The 15,577-nt window shown below is 37.7% G+C and overlaps 1 protein-coding gene across 2 annotated transcripts; it reads left to right on the plus strand.

The window, feature by feature from the left end:
* The first annotated feature begins 550 nt into the window (after positions 1-550).
* On the plus strand, positions 551-12,739 carry LOC124408433 (ATP-citrate synthase). 2 transcript variants are annotated; one of them, XM_046885319.1, is made up of 12 exons: positions 551-814; positions 7,484-7,838; positions 8,336-8,529; positions 8,828-9,138; positions 9,287-9,605; positions 9,698-10,130; positions 10,214-10,539; positions 10,626-11,145; positions 11,231-11,536; positions 11,657-12,074; positions 12,171-12,330; positions 12,381-12,739. In XM_046885319.1, the coding sequence occupies exons 2-11, from the start codon at positions 7,497-7,499 to the stop codon at positions 12,260-12,262; spliced, it is 3,261 nt and encodes a 1,086-aa protein (XP_046741275.1). In that variant the 5' UTR covers positions 551-814; positions 7,484-7,496; the 3' UTR covers positions 12,263-12,330; positions 12,381-12,739. The 2 variants fall into 2 exon arrangements, with proteins under 2 accessions (XP_046741275.1, XP_046741276.1); XM_046885320.1 differs by lacking the exon at positions 551-814 and adding an exon at positions 5,455-5,652.
* The last annotated feature ends 2,838 nt before the right edge of the window (positions 12,740-15,577 follow it).

Consider the following 15,577-nt stretch of genomic DNA (forward strand, 5'->3'; position numbering starts at 1 on the left):
GGACATTGACGGCAGCATGGCATAGCTCATACTACATCTAGTAGTATGTCGTAATAGTTAGACAAATCTCTAGAAGATCTCTAAAACATTTTCGATCCAGAGATATACATACACGTGTCCTCTCTTTCTACTAGATACTGCTCATGCGTCGGACCGTCAACGCAAAAAGTTAATCCGACTAATTTACTCGTTACGTATTCGTGCGAAACGGGTTCATAAGTTTTTTTGAAAGACTGTACGCCGTACGAGAGTAACACACGTGTATATACCTTGAGCGCTTTCTCTCGCCGGCAAGCCAGCCGTATACAAAACTATGAAGTTTCATTTAGTATAGACAGTCAACGGTATAGAGTTCAGGAGTTCATTGGCATATCCTCCACGGAGGCATAGCCATAAAGGAAAAAGAAGAAGATAGAGTTCAGTGTTCCGATCTTAAGAGGTCTACCATCTTGTTTGATAGTTAGTCAATGACAGTGTCGCCGACGCGCGGCCATATTAGAAGCAACTGACGTTAACTGATAATAGATTTTCCCTCATTTCCCTCAGATTGAGTCAGTTGTTTTTACTGGTGTCAATTCATTGTAAATGATGTAAAGAGCTCCCAAAATCGATTAATCTCTTCGTTAAGGTTCCGATTCGTCGTGTCTAGTCAGTGACAGCGTGGCAACTATTCGTCTTCGGTGTTTCGAGATTGCGGGACGCATCGTTAAACCGTCCTTTCTCTCCCTGTCGGTTGTGTCGATGGATATTTTCGTCGTCGGATTTCCAGCCGAATTTTGAATTACACGTTATTATCTAAGGCGCCTGTCAACTTGTGAGTAATATTATCGAATATTTCGTTCAATCTGACCAATTATAATCACGATTTACCTTCCAATGTCTGGATAATATAGGTGTATTGTTACTCGTCTTTATAACACCCGTATTGCAACAATGACAAGAGATGTCTATCGAAACAAAAGTAACGACGCACGACGGGATCGTATTTACTTGACAATTGTACTTGTCAAATGTATAAACGACGAAGTTCTCTTCTTTCTATTCAAAATATCAAACTTCTCGTAAAACTTGCGACACAACTAACCTAAAACACCTAACAATCACCTTACCGCTGCGTCCCAATTGTAAAAGGAAGATAGCAAAGATCTGATATTCACTCGTCATTTCAGTTCTGTTTCAATCAGTCACCTCATTGTTGCGTGCCCTTTGCGAATTACTATTGATGTGACCGCGGTGATTCATATTACTCTTGATATCGATAATGTGTAATCTTTCGGTGTAATTAGAACCTGATTAAGCACGAGGTATTTGAACAATCGGAATAATCAAATACGACTATCTGTCATGCTTGACTGATTGTAATATAGTGTAGACCATTACTCCAAATAGGAAGATGAAGCAGTTATGTTTGATATACCTTTCATTTTGAACCTGGAATGACCTTGGCAGAAACCTAACCACCAATTCAATAACCACGTAATCGCGTTCAACGGGTTACGCAAGATTTTTCACGTCCTCTAGTCTCTTATTTGTTCAACTTTTTCTCCCATCAGCTGGACTGCAACCTGCGTTATTTCGAGTTAATATCAGCCTCTTGGTGGCCTCCTCATTGAGCCACAAGACCAAGTGTTCCACGATTTTTAGACCTCGCTGATGTACGCCAATTATGTACATACACGTCAGGCAGCTTTTAAAAAATTATTAGCCAATGCCGTTCCTCATATTTATGCAAAATTTCTATGCGTTTAATATGGGTGGAAATTCAAAAACAGTCGACTGACGAATGTGTTTGCCTATTACGACAATCACGTGTTAAACACGTTAATTGCATTTGAATCAGCCCCTAATAGGAATAATACGTTTCCTATCCGCAGGCTGCACGAGAGTCTTCATTATACCATTTACATATTAAGCCACGCTTAATTACTGTTCGCCCAATTATCTTACTGTATAACCTATACGGAAAAACAAAATTAAAATATACCCGGATGAACGCGGGAGTTATGTAAAAAGTACGAAGCGACGCTTCGAGTTTTGAATTCCTGTGTTATGGTTAGGAAAAGTCTCGAATAAATCCGATGACGCGTTTTCGATATTTTTGTACCCTATTTGTGTATAATGGGTTTCACATACACCATTTCTATTAGCGTATATTTGTGCGCCGTTTCGTGCTCTGTTCAAACTGAAGAGCCGCCGCGTGGCTTGCACGACTCACTTTGGATCTACGAGGAATCTATTTGACCTCCTGCGTGCGGATTATCTGTTATTCTCACATGACGTCGCAAATGCAAATTGATTTACGCAATACTCGCACTTTGACCCCCGACTAAAGTCGCGAGACTCCCATCTGATTGTAAACCGCGCGGCGACCAAAAACCGGTAGCCACAGGCTTGCCGCTTGCATGTATTGCTATTCCTATTTGCCAAAACAGGAGAGTTCGTCCCTGCAGCGATTTTGGGCTTAATGGGAGATTTTGTTCTACGGATATAATGCAAAAACTGCGCACCTTTGTCCAGGACTTCTCCGAACGTAGATCAAAGTAGATATTATAGATCTGCTTATAGTTTAAATTTCCTTTTCGCCGTATACTTACTAAAAAAAAACTTGGATCAATTAGCTAAGGGAATGCAGGAAGCCTATTATCCACTATTCTCTTCTACGCGTGAATTATCATTCGTAATGAATGAATAATGATTTATACACGTTCCGACCTGCTTTACACGAAAATAAACTCTCATTCTTCAGTCGTGTCTTAGACACGTTTCGGTCCGCGCTTCGTTCATTTGTGGTGGGTGGTGGGAGGCGAAAAAAATAGTTTATTATTCGATGCCTGTTGTTCGTTTTCGCTATAAGTATACACGTTTTAAGGTAAAAATGACAACTGCATAGCATCGAATCGAATTAGGAAAACATATTTCCCTCCGATTCGTCTGAAATTTATGGGCCCGTTAGCCCGATATTTTAACTTTTCTCATCATTTGAGATCGTAAAAAATACACTCGGGGCGCTTACGCCGTACGGCAGAAAGACTCGAGTGCCGAGTGTTAGTGTAAATGTGGTAATAACGTCAAACGACGCTTCTCTCGGAAGACATAATCAGGCGCAGAATCATCGTAGTCATAGAATTTCCTTCGACTATTGTTCTCGCGATGGTGTAAGTTACATAAAAAATCAAATATGCGTGATTTGAAGAAAAACAAACATTTTCTTTCGACCATGAAGAACGAACGTACGAAACAGCGACGTGCAAGGCTCGTCATCAACCGTGACTATCACGTATTCATCACGGTTCGGTCACTCGTGTGTTAATGTCAAGTAGACGTCATGACCCCTCCATGAGCGAAAGGAGACATTCACAGTCGCCGATCGGGAATTGGTTTTCGTTTTAAGGGGGTTCCGTCCAAATGTTTGAAATGTTGGAAATATTGCGTTCGTCGCGACTAAGAATATAAAAAAAAAAATAATCCTATAGCTATATTTCCTCGCGGTGGCATAACTTTGTGAGAAATTTTCATTATTCTTATCGCGATATTACCGCCCGCGGTCGCGAAGAATATTTTGAAATATATTGCGCTATTGTTGAGATAGGTCGTGACTAGATAATACATTTCTGTGCATGTGCGTGTGTGTGCGCGCATATAACCGATTCTATACATAACAGGCTTCACCTGCGCCTCTACTTGACTCGGGCTGTCCATTCGACTGGAAAGTAACAATTACAGTTTGAGAGATTACGATAAGAATAACTGTTACACACTCCCCGAGTTGCAATAAATTAACATGTGCTGCAGATTAATACAACGAATGAAATTTCCCAAAGTAAACTTAAATAGGTGCATATTGTAATTTCTGCAATAATTGTCAAAATAGATTACATCTAAGTCCTTTATATAAAAGTTCAAATTCTTTCCATTGCACGGGCCCGTATGACCAATGTCTACACGTAGGTGTGTGTACACACATAACGCATTTTAACCCCCCCCCTCCCCCCACTAACTCCCAAAAAATGTACGTCTAATACACACTATAGAGCAACGATGCGTTACGCAACGAACAAGTCGATTTGCAGTGTTTGCGACCGCTTCCTACGTAATGGTTGGAATATAACAAAATTGAAGTAATAGGTGTGTGTATACGCTATACAGATCAACTTTTGCGCCGGTGATAACAGCCCTGCCTGCTTGTACACGCGTAACCGTGGTGTGACTTTATCACCACGTGGTATAAACCTGCATATTTTATCGCGCTACTTCGCCTGATGTTCCCTCGTCAAATAATCGTTGCCGATTCAAGATATCGATACGTATCCGTATATTTCTATCGCATGCGTGTGTGGATAGAGAATATTTTTTTAAGCGATGCAGCTTGTGCGTTATATTCACACGTTTAGGAAGGGGGGCCATTCTATTATAGATGTGACACCCGTTTCTAAAGATCCTCCTCCTGTACAGGACACAGGAATATACCATATATCAACTTAATTATTTAATAAATGTATATATAATTTTTAAGTGTCCGCAAAATTGTTTAAAATTCAATCCGTACTGTTATATATACTGTACGTGGCAGTATTTAATTGTTATACAATTCGCGACAAAGTATACCTGCCATACACATCGTTACATGACATATGGTTATCGTTAACCGTTTGGCTCTTATCTCTAATGTACAATATAGGTATCAACTCCAATTTCCCGTTATACAATTGATTCAACGTCGGTATAGGTATAGACGTATATGTGACTCAACGAACCAATCTCTGTACAATCATTTGTTCCGCCTGTTTTTGCCACCGTACTCCTATTTGTTAAGCTTGCTATGACGTATTATTACAAGGTAAATCCTACTAAAAATACTTACAAGTCAAAACCAGATATACAATTTCTTTGTCATGGGCCGGTGATCTGGGTGCCTGGCCACGTGGCTTCGTTTCACGTTTTATTTAAACGTTCATTTCATACAACTTACAGATATTATATTTCTTATACAAGTACGGCTCAAACAGCGTTCGGATTCCTATTAGTTTGTCCTTTCACTTTTCAACCTGTTTGTCGTTCTTTCGTCTATGACACATATAATTTATATCTATTATAAGCGTGTCGTACTTTTTTTCTATTATGTTGTTCTCCTTGATCATGAAGAGTAAGTTTAATAAAACGTGGGGGCATTGCGAAGATCAGTCATGCATTCGTCGTGCGATATAAAAAAAATTGTCATATTCCGAAAAGAAAAAGAGAGAAGCAGAAGAGAGATCGGATGAGTGTGACGATTAGGATATGGAAAAAAATGTTGAAATCGTACGATCCGTGGCTTTTGCCATTTGATTATCGCAAGGACGCGCGGCAGCGATTCCTACTCATACAGGCATACATTATAATACACGTATAATGCACATGCATACATATGAGATCGCAGCACGTCGGAAACTTCAGTCTGCCGCGAGCAGTCGGCCGAGCACACGGTCTGCTTTATCGTCATTTTCTTCTCGTCTTTTTAATTCATATCTTTTAAAATCAATTTCAAGTTAACACCGTGATACCCGTTACAATAAGAAATCAATTTCGGCTCATCACAAGTATCACGCACCTTTACGCACCAGGTGAAAGACGTCCAAGTGTTCTGCGTCTTACAATATCTTGATCTCAGAATAGGTAAAACTGTTTTCAGTGGACACACGTTTCATTCATATTTTTTCCGCGTTCGTTTTCCAACTGTATTTCACCGCAGTACGTATATTATATCTTTTACCAATTGGTTATAAGTTTCTTTGAATATATTATTTCTTCGTCGAAAGTAAAGCCGGCGAAAATTTATGAATCGAGCGCTGAACTATAGAAAGCTATGCCCTCTTAAATTTAATGTCTCAAATTGAAATGTAGTTTCCCAATTAATGTTTCGTCCGGTGCTTACTTACATCATTACTTCTTCTTGTAGGTTTCGTTTTCTTATTTCTTTCTTTATTTAAATTTTCATGTACGCGCATACGTGCATTAGAATTCATTTAAACGTCGACTTTTAGTCAAGGTTAGCCTCATTGACTTAAAGTTCCCGTAAATCATCGGTAATATATTCTCAACGTGACGCGGCTACGACCGTCTCTTCACCTTTGATTTGGTGTTTTTAGCAATTTTTCTTCTTGCTGTTTCTGAGCCAATCTTATAACATCAGGAGAAAAAGCCTGTTTAGATTTATTGGGACATTGAATGACCGATAGTGTTCTCCCAATTTCAGATCGCGATATTTTTAGACGAATATTTAATTCTAGATGCGTACAAGAAGCAGGACATTTGTATAAGTTGCTTTGCAAATGTAAAATACTTCTTAAAAAATTCATATGTGTATACATATAAAGGCACTTAACTCGGATCCATTTTTATTTGAAGAAAGTTTTGAACGGAGAAAGTCCCATAACGTTAGACTGACACGTTTCTGTGTTAAGACCGCATTCCGGACCTTTTCGGCATCCATACGGTGTTTTGGTGTGTTCGATTGATTATTAGTAGACTATTACCCAAATATACGTGTAAATTCCTTTCATTCGTTGACTTTATTTTTATTTCATTGTCGTATACTGACATGTATACTTTGTCACCAATAACGTTATAATGAGGAATCCGCATTAACGAAAAAATTGCTGATTTCGATTTGCATACAGAATATCCTTTGAATCGCGCCATTCGCGAGGTTTGAAAATTTGTAATTTTTTTTTTTCTCTTTGCTGTCAGACGCGCGTATCGTACGATGCCTCGATGGTCTTCCTGTGCGTCGTAAGCATAATTGGATAAAAGCCACGCGTTCAGAATTATCGTCGAACTTTACACGTGCATGGCATATATGCAGAATGTACATAGGTAGATACATGCGTCAGTCGAACGTCGAGTGTTGAAGAATATCATTTTCATTCTCAGTTAGGAATAAATTTTTCAATCTGCTACGCTTTGAATGTGCCGTCATTAATTTATCGTGATAGTTGTAGATGTTATATGCATGCATAGAAATGTACGTTACTATCATATAATAAGTGAAAGTAGAAACCTTCCGTCTAGCTCAATGTTCGATTGAATTCTAGAGCGCTAATGGATTTCTTGTAGTACATAACAATTCGCTTATGTGTTCCTTTAATTTTCCCTCGTGCCAGTTAGTTGAATGAAAAAATTATTTATGTTAGTACAAATTTATTTGCATGCCTATATACTTTTCCTGCTACAGCTACAGCTTTGGCAATCCTAGTCACTTATGTGTGATGAGTCCAAAGATCAATATGAAAAACTGGTTTACGGTTCTCTGATGATCATCATTGAGTTGAATATCTGGTCACTGTACAGAAAACCTTCTTTATTCTTTATATTTATTCAGCAGAATCGTTTAACTATGACTAAATAACATGCAAAAAAATACTGTAAAATGCTTTTTCAAATTTCAGATATAACAAAGAAAAGCGGGACAGCTTTATAAATAAACATCTCAACCTGTGTGTTTCAGATTATTATAAAAAATGTCAGCCAAGGCGATACGCGAGGCGACGGGCAAATATCTGATTAATCGTAATCTAGTGAAAGGAACTGCTGCTGCTAAATGCCAGTTTGTGGCTATCGACGAAAATACAAACTGGGTTGATATTGCTGTTGAAAATCCATGGCTCAAAACTGAAAAACTAGTTGTCAAGCCTGATCAGCTGATCAAACGACGTGGTAAATTGGGATTAATCAAAGTAAACGCCGATCTACCTGCCGTTCAGAAATGGGTAGAAGAAAGGATGAACAAAGATCAGCAAGTCGAAAAAGCAACTGGAAAGCTGAAGACGTTTATAATTGAACCTTTTATACCTCACAAACCTGTAAGAAATTTTTTCAATTTTGAAAAACTCACTGTCAAGCTTTTTGCAAGGTGTCTACTACCTGGAACAACTTGGAACTCCTTAAATTCTTAGAGACTTTTTTTCTTCTGGAATATTCTGGAATTCCCAGAGAATTTTGGTGTAACTCGGGGAATTTTTCGACAAATACAATTTTGTTTTTAAATAATTAAACGACTTATAGATAGAAAGTTTAGGAATGCATGCTGTCTTTTGTAAAGATCGAAGTACGAACAATTTTATGTAAAGCATGTATTAAAAAAAAAAATTTCCTCTTCATACTGACAAATATTGTTTAAGTTTGCCACGAATGGAAAATTATCTCTCCGACACATCTGTAAAAATTGAAAAGTTATCGGGAAAAGTCTGGAATCCTCAGGGAATTTGGAGTGTTGGCTTTAGTAGACACCCTGTTATTAAAACATTACCCAATAGCGAATATTAATTGTCATTTGCCAAATTGTACTTCTCATCAATAGGAGGAAGAAGCTTACGTGTGCATATACTCCCATCGCAAGGCCGACACAATTCTGTTCCATCACCAAGGTGGAGTAGACGTTGGAGACGTAGATGCCAAAGCTCTGAAGTTGGAAATACCAGTAGATTCATCTCCTCCTGACCAGGCTAAGCTGACTGAAAAATTATTAATCAATATATCGCCAGCTAAAAAACCGTGAGTCATTTTCGTGACACTATCAAGTTATAAGCAACAATTTTCATCTTAAGCCTAATTTACAGATCCTCCTTTGTTTCTATCATAATATATACACATTTAACTGTAGAGATATTAATTACCAGTATGCGCAGATAAGGTATTCACCATACTTTTCTCCTGGTTTCACTAAAAGTCCTGTGTCCTTTGGGGCTTTGTTATCAATATTTCAATGCATTTAAATTTGCAGGTTCATTTCTGACTATTGACAACATGTTAGATCAATTCCTTACAGACGAATGTTTTTTGGTTGTTTCAGTGTGATTGCCAAATTCATTGAAGCTTTGTACAAATTGTACGTTGACTTGTACTTCACTTATTTGGAGATAAATCCGTTGGTTGTGACAACTGACGCAATCTATGTACTGGACCTTGCAGCAAAGTTGGACACTACAGCAGATTTTATCTGCCGACCTGTATGGGGTGAAATTGATTATCCACCTCCTTTTGGTCGGGATGCTTTTCCGGAAGAAGCTTATATAGCTGATCTAGATGCTAAGTCTGGTGCCAGTCTGAAATTGACAATTCTGAATAGAAAGGGGCGCATCTGGACAATGGTTGCTGGCGGAGGTGAGAGTTGTTATAAGTATAAGAAATCTCTAAAACTCGGGAAATGTAAATCACGTGTCGTAGTTACCTGCAATCGTGTAATTTGCAGTTTTGTTCGCTAAAAGTGTTTTTTTTTTCTTTTTTTTCTATTAAAGAAGATGTTTTTCAGGTGCGTCCGTTATTTATTCCGATACAATTTGCGATCTTGGCGGTGCATCAGAGTTGGCAAACTATGGCGAATACTCTGGAGCCCCCAGCGAGCAACAAACTTATGAGTATGCAAAAACCATTCTGAGTCTAATGACCAAAGAAAAGCATCCCGATGGAAAAGTGCTGATTATTGGCGGTGGTATTGCTAACTTCACAAACGTTGCGGCAACTTTCAAGGGAATCGTCAAGGCTCTGCAAGAATTTCAGCCAAAGCTGATCGAATATGATATTAAAATCTTTGTGAGGAGGGCAGGGCCTAACTATCAAGAGGGTCTAAGGTAAATCAACGCCAATGAACAACACGTTACGTTACTGTGTTTTGAATTGTTAACACTTACCATGCATTATTCGTACCTATGCTTACGAACAGAATCATACGCGAAGTTGGAAAGCGCCTGGGTATATGTGGCTATGTATTCGGTCCTGAAACACACATGACGGCTATCTGTGGTATGGCTCTCGGAAAGAAGCCAATTCCTGATCCAGAGGCACAGGAATTCTCGACAGCTAACTTTCTCCTCCCTTCTGGCCAGGATGTTGGTCCTCCAGCGCCACAAAAGACCAGCTCTGGCTTGCCTATGGAGCAACAAAATATAAAAGAAACCGACGTTGTCGATATGTCCGGTGGGCAGGAGCTATTCAGCAATAAAACAAGGGCTATTATTTGGGGCATGCAAAACAGGGCTGTTCAAAGTATGCTGGACTTTGACTTTGTATGCAGGAGAACAGAACCCTCTGTAGCTGCTATTGTATATCCATTTGTCGGTGACCACAAGCAGAAATTTTACTGGGGCCACAAAGAGGTCAGCTGGACTTCATATTAAAATTTTTATGAGACTAGCGATAAGTTTAAGAAAAATGGTCACAGCTCGATTCATTTTCATAGGTACTGATTCCTGTTTACAAACACATGAAAGATGCGATGAACAAGCATCAAGATGCTGATGTCATGGTGACTTTTGCCTCCTTGCGCTCAGCTTATGACAGCACAGTTGAAACTCTTCAATTCCCACAAATCAGAACTATTGCCATCATCGCTGAAGGTATCCCTGAAAATATGACAAGGAAGTTAATTCTACTCGCTCAGCAAAAAGGCGTAACCATCATCGGACCTGCCACTGTTGGTGGTGTAAAGCCTGGATGTTTCAAAATTGGTAACACCGGAGGTATGATGGACAATATTCTACATAGCAAACTGTACAGACCAGGAAGGTGAGTTTTTTCAGCTGGTTAAGCCGTTATCTGCCGTTTATTGTCTTCTAATACACTTAAGTTATCCAAATTTTTCCCTATTACAGCGTTGCCTATGTATCAAGATCAGGTGGCATGTCAAACGAATTGAATAATATAATTTCCAAAGCATCCAATGGTGTATTAGAAGGAGTAGCTATCGGTGGAGATCGTTATCCTGGCACTAATTTCATGGACCATATAATGCGTTATCAAGCCAATCCTAATGTCAAGCTGATAATCCTATTGGGCGAAGTGGGTGGAGTTGAAGAGTATGAAGTCTGCGAAGCTCTCAAGTCCAAGAAGATAACGAAACCTTTGGTAGCTTGGTGTATCGGTACCTGTGCTAGTATGTTCAAATCTGAAGTTCAATTCGGACATGCTGGTTCTATTGCACACAGTAATCTTGAGACAGCTGTGGCAAAGAATGCTGCATTGAAAGCTGCTGGAGCTTACGTTCCTGATAGCTTCGACAATCTCGGCGATCTGATCCAGAATGTTTATCAGGAATTAGTTACAGCTGGAGTCATTCGACCTGAACCTGAAGTTCCACCACCCACCGTGCCTATGGACTATAGTTGGGCAAGGGTTGGTACACATTTTGCAAACTCCTTACATAATCTTATTCAGGGCCGCTTATTACATTAAGAGATTTGTACTCCTTCCATTTCAGGAACTTGGTTTGATTCGAAAACCTGCATCCTTCATGACATCGATCTGCGATGAGCGTGGTCAAGAACTACTCTATGCGGGCATGCCAGTGACGGAGGTGCTGAAACAAAATGTTGGAATTGGCGGAGTTGTATCTTTACTGTGGTTCCAGCGATGTTTACCCCCAACTTACTGCAAATTTCTGGAAATGTCGCTAATGCTCACCGCTGATCATGGCCCAGCCGTATCAGGTGCCCACAATACTATCGTCTGTGCCCGAGCTGGAAAAGATTTAGTCAGCTCTCTCGTATCTGGGTTACTTACCATTGTAAGTTATCAAATGGTTTCAGATTAACCGTGATTACGTTGAACCATCTGTGAAACATAATATCGAATTCCAACTGACCTCATCCCAAAGTTTGACGAATTTTTTTTTCCTCGCTTACAGGGTGATCGATTTGGTGGAGCTTTAGATGGTGCAGCCCACATGTTTTCAGAAGCCTACGACGCAGGCCTTCATCCTCAGGAATTCGTAAATGACACACGTAAAAAAGGGAAGCTCATCATGGGAATTGGGCATCGGGTTAAGTCCATCAATAATCCAGATATGCGAGTGAAGCTCATTAAAGAATTTGTGTTGGAAAATTTCCCTGCCAAACCACTAGTGGAATATGCTCTGGAAGTTGAAAAAATTACGACGAGTAAGAAGCCTAATCTTATTCTTAATGTCGACGGCATGATTGCATGCGCATTTGTCGACATGCTGAGAAATAGCGGGAGCTTCACGAGGGAAGAGGCTCAGGAATATATTGAAATTGGAGCTATCAACAGCCTCTTCGTACTGGGAAGAAGTATCGGTTTCATTGGTATGTATTCTATATTAGCGGCTTCTTTCAACGCAAAAAATCTGTGTTCTGACAGATCAGTTTGAAACGAAAACTTATAATTTTATTGTTTTGCAGGTCACTTTATGGATCAAAAGAGATTAAAACAAGGACTCTATCGTCATCCCTGGGACGATATTTCTTATGTACTCCCTGAACAGTACAATTAAAGATCGTCACATCATAATTCACAATATTTGTCATAAGCGCTTAATAATTTCCAACTCGTACTTTAACTTATTCCAATATGTAACTTATCATTATTCAGCGGCACAAGAATATAGTGAATATTCCTGCCTAAATCGAACAAACAGCCTGAGCCATATATTATTTTCCATTAAAAACTGTTTCCGTGAATTTGAATAAAATTGCGAATGAGCCTGGCTCTGTGAAAATACTATGATATCGTATTAGATACATTCCACGTAAATGTCGCACATAGGTCAGTACAGTGTCAGCATACACACACACACGCGCACACACACTTTGTTGTACGTACGACTGGCAACTTTGCAATAAGTTATTAATACTTTATAGGCAGTGATAATTTACCATCGGTTCAAAAATAGCACGATATTAAACGGTTGAATTATCACTGTCTCGTGCATTGCATTTTATTTAGCATTCCCTATTCCCGAATGCAGTTCGAGAAGATAAAAATGTATGCCACTCATTATTTTATGATCATTTTATTGTGACGTATTTATGAATTATGATGAAACACTATTTCAAGTTTGAAATTCAATTTTCATCGATTTCTTAGTTTGCTGTCATCATTACGTATTTTACAGATCACTCAGAATACAGATTGAAGTATGGAAATTCGTATAGCAGGTATTATGAAACGATTAATGGTTTAATATCGGTAAACTTTTTCTTTTCAATATTATTGTGCTGCAAAAAACAATAGTAATTATCAATGAAAGTTAGACACGCAGCAAAAAAACTTTGCCAATTAAAATTAACGATAATTCACACATTGCATTTGATCATTTCTCGCTTTGAATTGAGTTGATTGAACCTGGGGAGCAGAGTTTGTTTGACGCATCAGAATATTATCAAAAGCATGATTATCATCATATATCACTCAATTCAAATGTGAACTGGATTCCGTCATCAGGTTGTGTTTTAATAAAGAATTTTACTTTAACTGTTGAATAATTTTCGTAAGTTATCAGTTTAGAAAATCCTAATTCTAGCGCAAGAGTAGACATCTGAGGGATTACACGAGGACTAGAACATGTGTAAAATATTTATATGCGTATTGTTACTTAGGTTTTTACTTAGCATGTTATAATTTTTTTTTATTTTATGAATGTCTCAATAACTGTAATTATCTAATTAAAATTATAGGTGAGATTAAAATGGTTGAAGATATTACCTTCTGTATAAATGTTGACTGTAGATGCTTTTAGAAACTAAAAAAATTTGAAAAATGATTTTAAAAAAGATAATAAATAAAAAAAAACGATGCCAGAGTTTAATTTTGCAATCACAGAATTCCTGCTAATTACTCGTGATTTCGGTATAGGAGTATTACACAAAATAATTTTAGAAATCTCTTTAGTTCAAAATGACCGCTGTACTTATCACAAGTAAAACTCAGGCTTCACAGTTCTCAAGCCAAGTAATTTTAGAGGAAATAGCGGAAAGCTTTGTGAAAATAGTGACAATATTATTTTATAAAACCGATCAAACAAATCAAAATTAGATACACACTAGGATGACCATTATTTTGGTCGTTTTGGACTTTTTTCAATTGCACTCTAAAAATATGTTCAATTTTAGGAAAAAAATTCTCTGTAAATACAAAAATTTTTCGATAATATTAAAACGTGCCAGGGGGCGATTGAAATTTTGAATGTAACATACATTAAAATTTTGGATGCTTCTTAATTATTTTTTTTTTTTTATGAACCAGAATGGACTGAAAAAATTAATTTGATGCTTCAGAATAATGTTTATATTTTTTGAATAAATGTAGGAACAAAATTATTTGGGATGAACGTACATATTTTATAGGTAACGATGTTTAACTAAACCTTAAAAACTGCGGTTTAGTGAAATATTAGAGAGTGTTCAAAGTCAATGGATTTTGTGTTTTTTGTTCTCATGTTGAGTTTACAGTATTTAAAACATTGTTCTCGAGTACAAATTGATTTTTTCAGTCCATTTTAATTTATCGAAAAAAGTAAGTGAGTGGTAAAAATAGCGGGCCTTAGAAGGAAATTAATTGCTTTAGGGTATATTTCGGGTTCTTTTGAGTGAAGATAAAAAGTAGTGATGGCAAAAATTAATTTTCAAAAGGTCGAATATTAAATCGATTTTCGACTATCGGTTTAAGAGCCAAAAACTGCTAAATCGACATCGGTTTTTATCGAAAACCGAATAGTTCGATTTTCGAATTTTCGAATTTTAATACTGATTACTTCATGTGTTGTGTATATTATTTTACGCGTGTCTGTTTAATTAGAATTTTTCTAATCGACAATTTCAACTATCGACCTATATTTGCAAATATATTTGGAGCACGAATTGATTTTTGAAAATACTTATTTTTGTAGTTCCTCGCACAGAGAAAAGTTCTTCTCTCTTCGACGTAAGACCATGAAAGTTTTGAAGATGTGGAACTTCTATATTTCATATTCTTATTACATAATAAACCCACCACCTCCGCCCCATCATTAGTTTTTTTTTTTAAAGATTCCTACACTATACTCGGCATATTCGCTAATCGATGCGTAGACTATACGACCGACTGACAGTGAACCCGGAGCTATACAAGTGTTTTCGTTCTCCGAACTACGTGCGAAAATCGTAAGCATAACTTAAAGAATAAAGGGCATAAAGCAACGAGGAAGCTTTGAAATGTAAAAACGAAGAGACTAGACAGACGGATACTTGTAAATAAAAGTCCGAGTCGATAAACAAAAAGTAACAAGTAACAAACACCGGAATTTCGAAAAATCGGATATTCGATAACCGAACTATTCGAATTCCCAGTAAAAACCGATTTCGACTTTCAGACAGATACTCAAAAATTCTAATCGAAACGTCGATTTTGGAAAAAAATCGATGTGCACCGCCAGCTCTAAGAAAAAGCGGATACTTTTAAGGAAATAATGGCCCCACTATGTAGCCTGAAAATTAGTGGTTCCTGGGCAAATAGACTTGGTGAACTTTGTATGCGTAATGTTCGAGCTAAGTTCATAATTCAATTCGATAAATTTATGCAACGATTATGATTTTTGATTTCATAAACTTGAACCAACGAATTGTACATTGCGTACATAATACAAGCAAAGCTCATTATGATATAATGCAAGGGAGCCGTTCCTAATAATGGTAGATCTCTAAAGGTGTACCAGTAGGTTTGAAAACTATGTCGATCAACATAAAATTGGCTAAAAATCGTCAGTCAATACCATTATGTATTAAAGTACATATGATATATACAGGGTGAGTCAGTTAAAACGTTCAGAATG

This window comes from Diprion similis, chromosome 8 (assembly GCF_021155765.1).
Source record: "Diprion similis isolate iyDipSimi1 chromosome 8, iyDipSimi1.1, whole genome shotgun sequence".
NCBI classification, from domain to species: domain Eukaryota; kingdom Metazoa; phylum Arthropoda; class Insecta; order Hymenoptera; family Diprionidae; genus Diprion; species Diprion similis.